The sequence below is a fragment of the Danio rerio genome, chromosome 21, assembly GCF_052040795.2.
Source record: "Danio rerio strain M-AB ecotype USA chromosome 21, GRCz13ab, whole genome shotgun sequence".
Taxonomy (NCBI): Eukaryota; Metazoa; Chordata; class Actinopteri; order Cypriniformes; family Danionidae; genus Danio; species Danio rerio.
The window spans coordinates 14,369,911-14,384,000 of record NC_141041.1 but is presented as its reverse complement, the minus strand read 5'-3'; the positions used below and the strand labels follow the sequence as shown (position 1 = coordinate 14,384,000).

Sequence of the window (14,090 nt, the reverse complement as noted above, 5' to 3'; positions counted from 1 at the left end):
ACTCTTCTGCAATGCTGTATAGGTGTTTTTACGCACCTGATGTCTCTCCAACAGGGCTTCAGCACCAGTAACATCCTTGGCCAGCTCATCGGAAGACACAAGTCCCCTGATTCCATTGATCCAAGACATGAGATCTCTGAAGGAGAGAGAACAGATTTGTTAAGTATCTTCTATATCAGGGGTGTCCAAACTCTGTTCTGAAGGGCGGGTGTCCTGCATATTTGAGTTCTAACCCCAATTAAACACACCTGAACCAGCTAATCGAGCTCTTTCTAGGTATACTAAAAATTCACAAGCAAGTGTGTTAAAGGAAGTTGGAGCTAAACTATGCAGGACACCGGCCCTCCAGACCGAGTTTGGACACCCCTGTTCTATATTATTAAGTTGTTGGTTTTTGCATTTTCCATCTCGTTTCTCTACCTGAAGTCACTGAGGAAGCGCTGCAGGTCATGGGAGTTGCCCAGTTTTTCTTTGCGCTGGTCTGCACGACCCACCAGGCTGCTCCATGCTGTGTTTAGCTCGGTGCACTTCTCCTGGATGTCATCCACAGCCTCAGGATGAGATTGAATCAGACGCTCTGCAGTCTCACCAAGAGAATTCACCTGCCACAGAGGGGAAATGGTATTTCAAACATGACAGCTCTCTGAATAGTTTTTGCTCTGCTAAGCTGCTGCAGACTATTCCCAAAAGACACTGCCTTTGGATAGTCATACTAAATCCCATAGAAGACTTAGACAAGTGGAGCTGGTGGAGGGTTAGATTAGTTATATCACCAAAACCATTTAGATCGTCTTTAAGTTGTCTCATGTCTTTTCAATTCTGAAATCTTCATTCATATTTTATATGAAATCAGAGAGTTTTTCATTCTCCATGTACAGAAAATGTCCGGAGACGTTCAAAGTCCAGAAAAGAAACCAAAAAACATTACCGAAACATGTAAATTCAGTGCTTCAACTGTAATTATACGAAGCTCAAAAAGTTTTTGTGCACCAAAATAACTGTAAAAATGACTTTGTTCAATTAGGTTTTTCATATCAGATAAGAGTGTGCTTTTACTATAAACATTATACTATATACTATACAGCGTTTGTGCGTTGAGCTGCTGACTTTAATGACAACATGATATACTGCCCATAGAAAAAGAACTCTGACCTGACATGAAAGAGAAGATAATTGGTGAACAAATGTAAACATGATAACAGTTTAGCTACTGGTTCCTTTTCTGAACTCTGGGGACCATTGCTCTATATGGAGGATGAGAGAACTCTCAGATTTCATCTAAAATGTTCATGTTTGGAACACAAATGAAGATAAAGAACCTAATCAGTCTGCGTCATTAAAGTTTTAAAGTTGACCAACATATTTAGCAGATGTTTTACAAGGAATAAAGCAAGAAACTACAAAGTAATCCAACAATAGGGTATATGCAGAGCTTGTGCCTCTTCCCATACTGATAAACTTCCGGTGAACGGTTAATGTGACTTTTTATCCTTTTTATATGGTTCCTTGTACAGCATCAATGCTATAATTAATCAAAATACAATCAGTTAAATAGACTTTGGCATAAATTTTTTTTGCTTAAGCGTAAAACGAGACATAAGGTCTTTTACTCGCACACGCCCATCAGAATCGGCAGGCTAGTGCAGAAGCTCCATTGAATATACTGGGGTAAAATAATGTTCATATTTTAAAGACATGGCAGGGAAAATTTTAATTTAGAGCAGTGCTTCTTGTACAGTCTGAGACCCACTTGATATCGGATATCACTCAGCCAGTGGAGAGCGCTGATTTTGAAAGAAAACAGACCTTAAATGCGCCGATTTTGCAATGGCATACAGTTCAATAGAAGTGCTTAACCCAGGTTACTGACGAATTAAAAGTCCTTTAGCATACTTTGGCATATACCCTATTAACTCTTCACCTTGTCTCCTAAAGCGGCTAGATCTCTCTCAAATCCTTCATGCTTGCGCTGCAGAGCCTGCACGCTGGCGAGGTCATGGCCATAGTTATCAGTGTTCAGGGCTTGGTTCTTCTCTTCGATCCACTCCTTGGTCTCATCTGCATCTCTGTAAAAAAATTAAATAAAATAAATAAATAGAATCACACACTGGATACCTCTGATCTCCACGTGACTCATTTGATCCAAGTAAAACCATCACATTAATAAAAATATGTAAAACAGTCTTTATCTGTTTGTATCAGTTGCGCATATATACCTGTGGAACCTCTGAACTTCGTGAGCACTGCCCAGCATGTTGCTTCGGTCTTCAGCCAGCTGCTGCAGAGACCTCCAGCGGTTGTTCAGCTCCTACATGCAAACGCAAAAGCATTAATACCCAGATTATATGTCATATTTTTGGCATGGTTTCTGACTGCAGATTTGCCTCCATGAAGCCACGCCTTGAGTGATAAAACAAGCAAACCACGTTTAGCAACATACAGCCAATACATTATTCTAAAGCACTACAGAAATGTTTCTAAATCATTTGCGTCATACTTTGCTCTTCATACCAGCAGAAAGAACTAAAGTATGAACGAGTGTAGGGCTGGGAGGTGTGACGGTATATAATCGCTACAGTGGAATAAATTTTAAACTGTAATTAATTTTTTCTAATATACTGTTATATGAAGTGGGTGTGGCTAACTCACGTGGAAGATGCTGCTTATGAGACTAAGGGAAGCGTTGGTTGGAGAACTCAAAGTGATCTAGAGTAACTATTTGATTAGACTTGTACCTGCGAACGCGAGTACAGAATAACTCTGTGTGCAATATTGCTCTGCAAGTTAAACAGTCAATTTTATAGTGCCTCAGCCTCTGCCGACTAACACTTTCCCCCAGGTCCTAATGCATGACTGATAACATGACCGATTCACATTAGGCTAGAAAAATTAAAGTACAAATACACAATTTTAAGTTATATCATGAATTGTTTAGTCTTGTTTGATATGTTTGTCAGGGAATATGAAGACACAAATTACATTTTTGGGTGAATTATTGCTGATAAACAGTATGTGACTCTTTCAACACCATTTAGAGGTGTCCACGTTGCAAAGAGCAACGTATGTAAAACAGTGTGAAGACTTGTGCAGCTGCCTTTGCTCCTTAAAATATGATTGGCAGAATCATAGAAATGCTGGATTAAGATCGTCTAGGGGGGTCGAATCAAGATCTTTTTTCGATTAATTGTGCAGCTCTAAAAAGCTTGGAACATTTTCACACTAAAAGGCATGTTTTTATGCGGGAATGTAAGTAATTTGCTGATATGCTGCAATGGCCCTTTTAAATATGAGATCAATGTCGCGACTTTTGATGCTCTTGCAGCCGGAGCTGTAAAGGCATTTCACATACAGGGAATAAAAAAAAATCTCAAACCTGAGCTTGTAAATTACCACTTCTGAAAAACACAATCAGAAAATATAATCGGCATTAGCTCAGATAAAGAGAGTTTTTTAATATTGGCAAAAATACCATATTTTATAGTTTTAATAGTATAAAACATTTGCCTATATAAGAAGGTCAAAATTTAAGAAAAAAAAAAACATTCTTTCCATTCTGAATTATTAATGTTTATTTATTATTATTGCTCTTTTTGTTGCTTTTCTAAGATTTAACAACCCAATTAGGTAAATACAACATAAAAATATCCCTTAAAATCAGATGACTAACACCGTAAAGTAGAACTTTGGTCATACCACCCAGCCCTAAATAAGCAACACAAACAGAACGTCTACAACATTTAAGCATGTGGGATGAGTGATGAAAGTTAGACAAAATAAAATCGTTGGTGGATGCATCGGCCATAAACTGAAAAAGAAGCGTTAAATAATGCATTCTGGAATTTCTGTTTGACCACCACCAAAACATCAAGACACAAAGGAGTTAATTCAAATGCTCAACAAGGACTTGTGAATGGAAATAAAGCGGATGCAACTGCACAGCCGATGGTTCAGTGATGGGACACAGGGAACCCCAATACAAGAACACCACGATGAGTTAGTCCTCCAGGTACAAAAGGCACAATGCAGGATTTAGTGGGTTGGGTTGAGGGAAGGTCTAAAGACGGATACGAAGATCCTAGAATCTTACCTTGATAGTATTAAAGTTGGCCGTTGTTTGAACAGCCAAGCGAACAGACTATATTGAGTTGGATAAATTAACAGACAGAGAGTAGGAAAAGAACAGAAGACACCAGTCAAGAGTGTGTCACTATGAATAAAAGAACCAGATTGTTTTTGTCATTTTGAGTCACCAAAAACCACTGTGGATGACATAAAGGTTAAACAATACCCAAATGACTAAATTGAAACCAAGATTAGATCATGGGAATAATATGAGAATGAGAGAAACGTTAAGCTATATTACCTTCCATGGAGATGCACCTTTGGAGTCTGCTTCATCCTGCAAAATAAAATATAATAATAATTAGTACAAGTCAAAAAATAAATAAATCACAATATTTGTGTTTGTTTCATGCAGGCATGCAGATGATCTTGAAGAGACGACATGAATGACATTAAACAATAGTGACCTTGCCAGGAGCTGAGCCCAGCACCTCTACTTGCTGATGGTGGGATGAAGGGATTGTGGGATGAGGGAATGGAGGGTTGAAGGGAGAAAGGGAAAAAATAACAGGTAAGATCTCCATAACAATAATGCTCATCATTCAGGAATAAAAGTGTTAATTTTATATACAGTAGTCGACATTTGAAGTGGACCACAAGCTTTCATTTCAGTTCAAATGTTGACTACTCTATATTCTCCTACATTTCAATGTAAACATAAAATTCATGAGTGAAATGACTGCATAAATTCGAAAACATGATGTGTGCTATAGAAAAAATTGGGGGTTGGTAAGATTTGTTGTATTCATATCTCTTATACGTACATTTATTTGTTAAAGGTGCAGTAGGTAATTGAAACGTTTTGTTGTGCTGGCTGAAAGTCTCTTCACATTCCAATAGTAATGATTAAAGTTAATGATCTAAATATATTTACATGTAATTTTATATTCTGGATAAGGCATAAAACTAAAATAAACTTCATCCAATTAAATCTTGTCAGACCGACAAATAACTCAATTATGAGTTATCTCAAACTGTCTGTAAACAAATTTCAATTTGAATTTTTGCGCAGCCTCTTTGAAGCACACAGATACGTCACTCTCACGAACACATAAAGCACGCTGACAGAGAGACGTCATCTGGCAAACTCTGCATCAACCTCAACTTTTTTCTTAAAGACAATCGTGGCCTTGTATGCATGAAAAAAAAATTAGTTTCTCAAAGTGCTTCTGCCAAAATTGCAGAATCAAAACTTTTCTAAACCCTGAATATCGAAGTTACTTTTGCATGCTGGAGGGAAATGATGTTATGCAGTTCAAAACAACGATCTGAAGGGTGACACCACGGCTGAAATATTACTTTTAGACAGGTCTGTTTTAAAACAATTTTAGTCACGTAAAGCTTGTATACGGTGTTCTTTATAATGAATGGGTTTAAATGCACGGTGGTGTTGTTCAGCCACTGAAAACGACCGGCAAAAGATTGGCTATTTTCAAGTTCATGGAGTACCTTTTCCAGCATCGATAATATAGTCGGTTATACAGACCTAAGCAATCGTTTAGTTGTTCAAGTGTAAAAGGAGCTGAAAATTACGAGGATCAGCGAGCACAATTGAAAACGAAAAGTCATTTGTTAAATTGATAATGTAAACATAAGTGTAATGTAAAAAATATAACAGGATATTTCTGTTTTTAGCACTTTTTTTTTTGCGATCTAATTTTTATTTAGTTTAATACAAATCATTAGTAAATGTGCTCTTCCGCCTAACCAGCTTTACTGAGGTGAAATTTGATTTATATTCACACATTCAGTTATTTTTGACCAGTGACAGCCTGTGACTCAGTTTTGAGGAAATATAAAACTCCTGCACCCGCTGGTCTATCAACAACTATGCTTGATAAAGTTTGCGTGTCCTTAGAGTTTTCGAACAGGTGAATGGCACGATCTAGTGTTATATCTTATCAGTGCGCATTTGCGGGTTCATGACTGAAGGAGGCGTGGCTTTGGACGGCAGGGGAGGATCGTAACATTTCTAAGCTATTATGCTAACTCATACTACAAGTCATATGTCTCCAGCCCCTCATTTAACATGCTTTTCATGAACTGGCCCCCATGACAAACTAAAAAAAATAAACAAACAAAAATCTTAGCGACCCCAAACTTTTTATCAAAATTGTGTGTTTAACGGTGTATTGTTGTTTTTTTCACACCTGGGCCTGAACCACAGGAGCCTCTTCTGCCATCAGACCTTCAGACTCCAGCTCAGACGCCACCTTGTTTATGTCCCTCAGCCGAGACTCATTTGCTTTCAGATCCTGGTAAACAATAAACAAAATACAAGTGTTTAAACTCGGGCAACATTTGTTTTAACTTAATAGTAGGCCACGTCACAGATCTATAAAAGAAACATACCTTCTGGAAGTCATCAAACTTCTTCTGCAGCACTTCCACCTGCTCCAGGTCAGATCCCACCTCCTCGTTAGTAAGCGCAGACTCTTTCTCATTGATCCACTGCTGCAGCTCGTTCGCCTCACGGAAAAGCATGAACTTCTTGCAGCTCTTCTCCAGCATGTCCTTCCTCTTCTCTCCCAACTCTAGCAGTGTACCATACCTGTTAAAAAAGGAAAGAGGGATGAATAGAGAAATACTCACATATTAAAGAAACACTCCATGCTTTTTTTGGCTCATTTTTCAACCCCATTAGAGTTAAAGAGTTGAGTTTAACCATTTTTAAATCTATTCAGCTGATCTCAATATCTGGTGGGTCACTTTTAGCTTAGCTTAGCATAAATCATTAAAACGGATTAGACCATTAGCATCTCATTCAAAATAAGTTTCGATAATTGTCCCATTTAAAGCTTGACTCTTCTGTAGTTACATTATGTACTAAGAAATAAGGAAAATAAAAAGTCGTTGTTTATTTTAGGTCATTATGTAAAGCAGGTGTTCTCAACCTTTTGCAAGCTGGGTCCCCCCAAAGCTGGTTTATTGCAGTTGGGGCCTGCGTGTGTTTTACAAAAACTAAAGCAAAGAGTTATTGGTATCCTATATTCTGACTAGTTTATTCGTTTTATATATATATACATACTAAATATGAACTCACGGTTTATATGTTTGCAGCCTCTGCAACTTCCATCTGTCAAAAAAATTTAATTGGATGGTTCGATTTTCAGCATTTTTTCGCATCCGTAGAAAATATTTTGAGGGGTGTTTTTGACAATTGTGGGCCACCAAATGACTAATGTGAAAAAACGAATTTGACAGTTACGGACTCAGCAACAGCAAGGACCTTAAATTTTTGAGGCTTACACTGCTTCTCGAGGAGAAATCAAACAAATGAGCGCAGTTTTCTAGTCAATGAGCACAGCACACACAAATAAACTAAATTGACATACTGCATTTAAAAATTCAAAATGTGGTGTTTTTGAATTTATAACATTTGAATACAGAGCAACATACATCCCATGACCTGACGACCAAGAGAGATGACAATTGACCATCACTTAATTTACCCCCCCGCGAGAGTGTCCGCACCCCACCGGTTATGAACCACTGATGTAAAGGAACTGTACTTTCATTCTGGCATGATACGGAACTTTAATGCTGTACCATGGCTGCAACAGGTGCAATGATATTATGTAGTGCTTTTACCTAGCTGGTAAGGGTGTCACGATCCTCCAAATCCTCGATTCGATTACATTTTCGATTCTAAAGGCACGATTCGATTCGATTTTCGATTATGAATAATTAATTAATTAATGACCAATTAATTATTTGTAGCCTACCATTTAAACTACCTGACCTGCATGGTCTTTGTTTTACCCATAAACAAATCATACAGTAAATGAATAAAGGCAAGATACACACATAATTACCACCTTTCAATCACTTATTCTGCGGGACTCGTGAATAGGCAGTGATCTGTGTCGTTATAATGGCGTCGGTAAAAAAGACGCACAACCAACAGGAACCAGCCAACAGTATCTGAGGTGTTCGCTAAAATGACTAAGTACAAGTGAGTGAAAGATTGAAGCAGTCCTCTGACTGCCTTGACCTGCTGTCTCGAGCGCAATACAGTGTGTGTGCGTCTGTGTCTTTGTTTTCACGTGATGTGCATTTTCAGAGGTAGAGAGGAAGGAGGGCTGCTCAGAAATGCCACACGCCACTGTGGATATCAAATCGTTGTCGTTCTAAAATGCCATTTAAAAACAAAGACAGTGTAAACAGGGCCCGAGTGTGTACTTTTCGCGAGCGGATTTGCAACGGGGGCGGGCGGAGGATCGCGATGCCGCTGTTGTCTATCGGACGAACCGTACGTAATACGTACATAGCAGAGCTTGCAAAACTGTGTTTTTTTTTTGTCGACAACACGAACGTTGTCAACATAACTCACTGGAAATCCAAAATGCTTACACACCGGCGACTTCATTGAAAGAGGAGAGGGTTTAAGTTCTGTCGACGGGTCTCCTGCTTCTGCAGTTTAACAAGCACTTCAACAAGCCTGTTTTTTTCCCGCTTGGCAAGCCAAGCTGACGTGACATTGGGGCGTGGCAGCATCGACGATTCTATTTTTTAATTTGATAATCGAAATTGACCATAAATTTCGATCGATTTCGATTTGACACCCCTACTAGCTGGGGACCTATTTTCAAGTGCTGCTGCGTATTTCCATTGCACTTGCTGCAGCCATGGTACAGCAGCAAAGTTCCTTATTATGCCGGAACGAGAGTATAGTTCCTAGCCACATCAAGCTAAAAAACTACCAACTTTTCATTATCAATCAGTCTTAGTAAACAATGTAACTACAAGCTAAGCTTTAGATAGGAAAATTGTTTAAAATCTTTTTTTAAATTGTTAGAGCAAGATGCTAATGGTCTAATCTGATTTAGTGATTTATGCTAAGCTAAGCTAAAATTGCTACTGCCAGACCTGATGGTAGGTTAAATGGAGTCAAAACCATTAAAACTCAACTCTAGGTGACTTGTAAAATGACCATTAAATTAAAAGTGGAGCGTTCCTTTAACAAATGACCTGGAAATCCCTCTGCAAAAGCAAACATGAGTTGGGAACACAAACAAGGGTTCGACTACTGGCATAACAATCGGCTGAATCAGCAGGCAAAATAAAAATGCAGATTTAAAAACGTGACAGCAGTTCTATGAAGAGCAGCAGCAGGGAATGACCACATCTTGAGAAGAGCAGGATGAGCTTCTATCCTTTGATGGAATAGAAGAGTTAATGTGAACTGAGAGAGCAGACTGATGGATGGAGACAAGAAGGATAGAATGATATGAAGTGATAGAAAAGCCATAGATGGATGAGAGGATTGAGTGCTTGCGACAATGGAGGCTTCTTGGATCAAATGAATGACATAGGTCGGGCCTACTCACAGTTCCTCCACCTGCTTCATGCGCATAGACACGCTGCACACCTCCTTGGTGGCCGCAGTCCTGCCACAGGGCAGGTCAAGCAGACACATGCAAGCATTTCAATTAAGAGAGAAAAAAAAACAAGAAAAGAAAAGAAAAAAGGAGGAGTAACGAGGGGTCAGAGATATTATTAAAAGTTAGTTTTACACAGATGCCTTTTTTTGAGCTACAGGAAGAATAAAGATGCAAGGATTGTTAAAAAGACATGATTCTGTTGGAATGAGAGTCGTTAGGTAGAAAAATTGCTACAAATAAATGATCACATAAGGGCTGTTAGTCCATTAAAAAATGGTTAGCCTATATATATATATATGCAGTGGAAGTAAATTAGTAGCTTTTTTCAACAAGTATGGCAACTGATTTTATTTAAAATGCAATCAAAACAGTAATATTATGATATATAATTGACTTTAACATCAAAATATTTTAACCCTTGTGTGTTGTTCAAATGGACTACCCTTTCGGCCCCATTGACCTCCATTATAATGACATTTTTGATCGCAAAGCCATGACAGCATTTAATCATGCATTCTTGATATTTGGTGGTTTTCTCTGTTGGGAAAAGGACCAATTTGTACCATTAACCCTTTAGATAGGCCTGGGCAAAAAAAGTTTCTGGTTTTTATAGTATAAAAGTTCTATAGAGTATAAAAACAAATTATAGTGTGTGTGCATAAATACACATACTGTTTACCATGTTATGAGAGTTGAGCTGCTTATTTTGTTTTTCTCAGACATTTAAAGAAAGTGCGCAAAGAGGTCTCTCTCTCACACACACACACACACACACACACACACACACACACACACACACACACACACACACACACACACACACACACACACACACACACACACACACACACACACACACACACACACACACACACACACACACACACAAACACACTATACTCCATATAACTCCATATACAAGCCAGAAACTAATTTTTTTTTGCACTGCAACTGTTGATCAGCAGCAAAAACGACAAAATTTAACCTCGTCCCAATTGGGAAAACCACCAACAATCAAGAATAACTTAATAATATGGTGTCATGACTTTGCAATCAAAATATGTGATTATAATGGAAGTCAATGGGGCAAAAAAACTGCCACAAACATAATGAATGGGTAGTAAATTTGCATGTATTGTTGTTTTTGAAAAATTTCAAAGCATTTTCCTTAAATGTGTGTAAAAAATTTTTTTTTTCCAACAAAACTCATTCCATTTGCTGGGACAGAGAAAGTTGTGGCCAAATTAAGACTCAAAATCACCCCAGAGTGGATGAAAACATCCCCAACAGCACTCAAGAGTTAATATCTTATGTATTCCTGTACATTTTTTTTCTGACCAAATTTTTTTTTGTGTACATTGACAGCCCGAATGCATATTAAACAAAGTGATCAATCACACCCAAATCTTTTGATTAAAACCCTGAAGTCAGAATGACTCTTACTGGTTCTCAATCTGATCCTGTCGCAAACCGATGCTGCCCTGTTCGTCCAGCAGATTTTCACGAGAGGAAGATTGAGTCGGGTCCAACTTTTTCACGTACGCTGCGGGAACAAAGCCCTGCCTGTCGTTCACTTCCACTTTCCACCAGTCCTGAGAACAAGATAGCCATTCATATTATAACATAGCTTTTATATAATCCTATTGGCAACCTCATCTTCAAGACTAAAATAATCTAGAATATGACAATTATAATAAACAAAATTAAAACCCATTCAAACAGACAAACAAACAAGCTAGATTACATCAGATTTTCTTACATTAATATAGGATTAAAATTCTAAAATGTTCTGCATTTTATTTCATACAATTCATAAAAAATCTTCCAATAAAATACTTAACAGAGAGAGGAATCATATTACAAAACATACACCGGGTGGATTTATTTATTTATCTTTTAATGCCATATCAGCAGCATTGGCTATATTCATGGCAACAAATGTATAATTTACAATCACAACTGTTTCTTAATCAGTTATTGTACAAAATAAAATATACAAACACTGATAAAAAAAAACTATTGAAATAATTAAACACAAAATAAAAATAACTATACACAAAATAAAAAATGATAAAATCTAAAAACAGATAAAATATTTAAAAAAAATTAAATAATAACAACAATGTACAAAATATAAAATATACCAAGTAAAATCTGATAACATACAAACACTGATAAAATATTAAATAACACTGATAAAAAGTCATATGTTGTTTTGAGTTTGATCAGAGATAAATATTCTAAAACCTCTCCTGAAGACACCTTTTTAAACGTCCCTTAAATTGTTTCCTAAATAAAACCTTACCTAATATCATTTAAAATGATATACAATCTATAAAAATATATGTTTAATCGTCAAGATATTTGTACGCAAGTCACAAATAGGTATTTCTTCCACTTTCAATAAATGTGTACCTATTGAGCGGCCAATTCTAAATCTCATATGTACTACCTGATCATGTGTATTTTCAAAATCATAATAATTTATTAAAATTACGTCATACAATTTGTTGCTTTTACATTCATCCCATTCCATTTGCTATTTCCCATTAATGTACAGATTCAGACTAAAAGATGAATGTTATTTGCACTTGATAAGTAACACATGCCCTAATAAATCACCTTGTTGGTGCTGTTGAGCAGAGTGAGGATGTCTCCCTTCTTCATGGTGACCTCACGTGGACTCTTCTCCTGGTAGTCGTACAGAGCCAGAACCAGCTCCTTGCCAGTCTCGTCATCAGTGGGGGCCACTTGTTGCTGTCGATGAAAAAAGGAGCAGGTTTCATTAATGTAAAAGGCACATGTTGTCTGTTATTTGCTGGTCTTTGTGCAATAGTGTTGTTATGTGGTCTTACTCTGCAGGCCTGAGCTTCTTCTTTCAAGGCCTGGATGCTGCTGCCATATGCACTCAAATCAGACATCAGAGCCTCATGCTTCTTCAGCAAAGCCTGTTAATGATAATGAGATATCAGAGTCCATTTTTAGGAAACCACAACATAAGAGATTCAATAAAAAAAAAAAAAACAGGATTTAATGGGGTATTTCAACAAAAAATGATAATTCATCAGGTGGTTTTCAATCCTTTATGAGTTACTAAACTATGTGAATTAATCAAGTTACTGGTTACAGTTACTAAAAGTAATCCAGTTGTGATGTTTGCTTTATATAGCATTTCTAATACACCGTAACATGTTTTAAAGGGATAGTTCACCCAAAAAAGAAGACTGTCATTATTTGTTTACCCTCTATTTGTTTTAAACCGGTTTTGTTTTTTTTTGTTTGAAGATTAAACAAGACATTTCGAAGAATGTTGGAAGCATGCAGCCATGTGCATTCATGGGGGCAAAAAAAAAAAAATACTACAAAAGCTAGTGGCTTCTTGTTTCCAACATTCTTCAAGATATTTTATTTTGTGTTCAACAGAAAAAAAACTTAAACCGGTTTGAAACAAATGTAGGGTGAGCAGATGGTGACAACTTTCTTTTTTGGGGTGAACTATCCCTTTAAAACATCTTGCTGTGTATTCGACGTGCTATATAAAAGCACACACCACAACTGGATTGCTTTCAGTTACTATACCCAGTAACTGGATTCAGTGTTCATTCACATTTTTACTACTAAAGTTCATGACTTTTCCAGAACTTTCAATTAAATCTTCACGACCTACTGTTTCATGTAATGTCTACGTATACATGGTAAATAATAAGAAAAACAATGACGTTCAAATTTATTACAGCAAATCATAAAACATAAAACAGCATATTTAGTTTGAATTTGTTTTTATACCCATGTAAAATTGATTTTGATAATGCTTAAACAGCACTAACAATGTGAGAGCAAGTTTATGGCCAGGGACAGAAAATAATTAAAGACAACTAACCTATATTCAAGCTAGGGCTGCACAATATATCGTTTCAGCATCGATATTGCAATGCGTGTATCCGCAATAGTCACATCGCAGGATATGCAATATTGGGATTATAGTTTAATATAGACTTTAATCATAATGGAGTAAAAGTTTATCATCTGCAAGCATTTTTAAAGAGACAGTTTACCCAAACATGACTTACCATTTTCATTACACCCTACACTTGTTTCAAACATTTATTAGTTGCCTTTTTTTTTTTAAATGAACACAAAAAGAAGACAACTTAATAACTCCTACAGTATTGAATCAAGTAAAGTTTGAGTAAATAGTGAGTAAATTTGAATCTTTGAGTGAGCTGTTCCTTTAAGGCCTGTGACTGTGAACATTTCAATATTTCAGAGTTTAAAACATCCAATCACAGGAAATGTTTTATAACTTTAATAAAGATTAAATAATATACAATGAAGACTATGCAGACTCCAAATAGTGAATACCTGAAACTATAATGCACTTTTATCTTTACCATATTTTTTTACCTATGATTGAAATTTATTTGTTATATATTATTCGAGATTCACTCTTTTACAAAATCCCCCCAATCAATCCAAATAAACCTGTTAAATCATCTAGTGAAATTGTATTTACATTGCTATGTATATATATATATATATATATATATACATAGCATATATATGTATATATCTCAGATATACTAA

General features: G+C 36.6%; 1 protein-coding gene across 50 annotated transcripts in view; it reads right to left on the bottom strand.

Annotated features, from left to right (window-relative positions):
* sptan1 (spectrin alpha, non-erythrocytic 1) overlaps window positions 1-14,090 on the bottom strand; it is a 67,561-nt gene that overhangs the window by 30,047 nt on the left and 23,424 nt on the right. For 12 of the 50 annotated variants that reach the window (XM_087299680.1, XM_087299693.1, XM_087299700.1 and 9 more), the window contains exons 19-30: window positions 12,362-12,454; window positions 12,129-12,263; window positions 10,950-11,098; window positions 6,475-6,673; window positions 6,273-6,377; window positions 4,530-4,562; window positions 4,364-4,399; window positions 4,088-4,135; window positions 2,217-2,308; window positions 1,922-2,066; window positions 421-602; window positions 37-136 (exon numbers count right to left, since the gene is read on the bottom strand). In XM_087299680.1, coding sequence (XP_087155806.1) covers window positions 37-136; window positions 421-602; window positions 1,922-2,066; window positions 2,217-2,308; window positions 4,088-4,135; window positions 4,364-4,399; window positions 4,530-4,562; window positions 6,273-6,377; window positions 6,475-6,673; window positions 10,950-11,098; window positions 12,129-12,263; window positions 12,362-12,454 — 1,317 coding nt within the window. Of the gene's footprint in view, window positions 1-36; window positions 137-420; window positions 603-1,921; window positions 2,067-2,216; window positions 2,309-4,087; window positions 4,136-4,363; window positions 4,400-4,529; window positions 4,563-6,272; window positions 6,378-6,474; window positions 6,674-9,452; window positions 9,513-10,949; window positions 11,099-12,128; window positions 12,264-12,361; window positions 12,455-14,090 lie in introns of all 50 variants that reach the window. The other 38 variants (XM_087299691.1, XM_087299708.1, XM_087299716.1 and 35 more) reach the window with 5 other exon arrangements.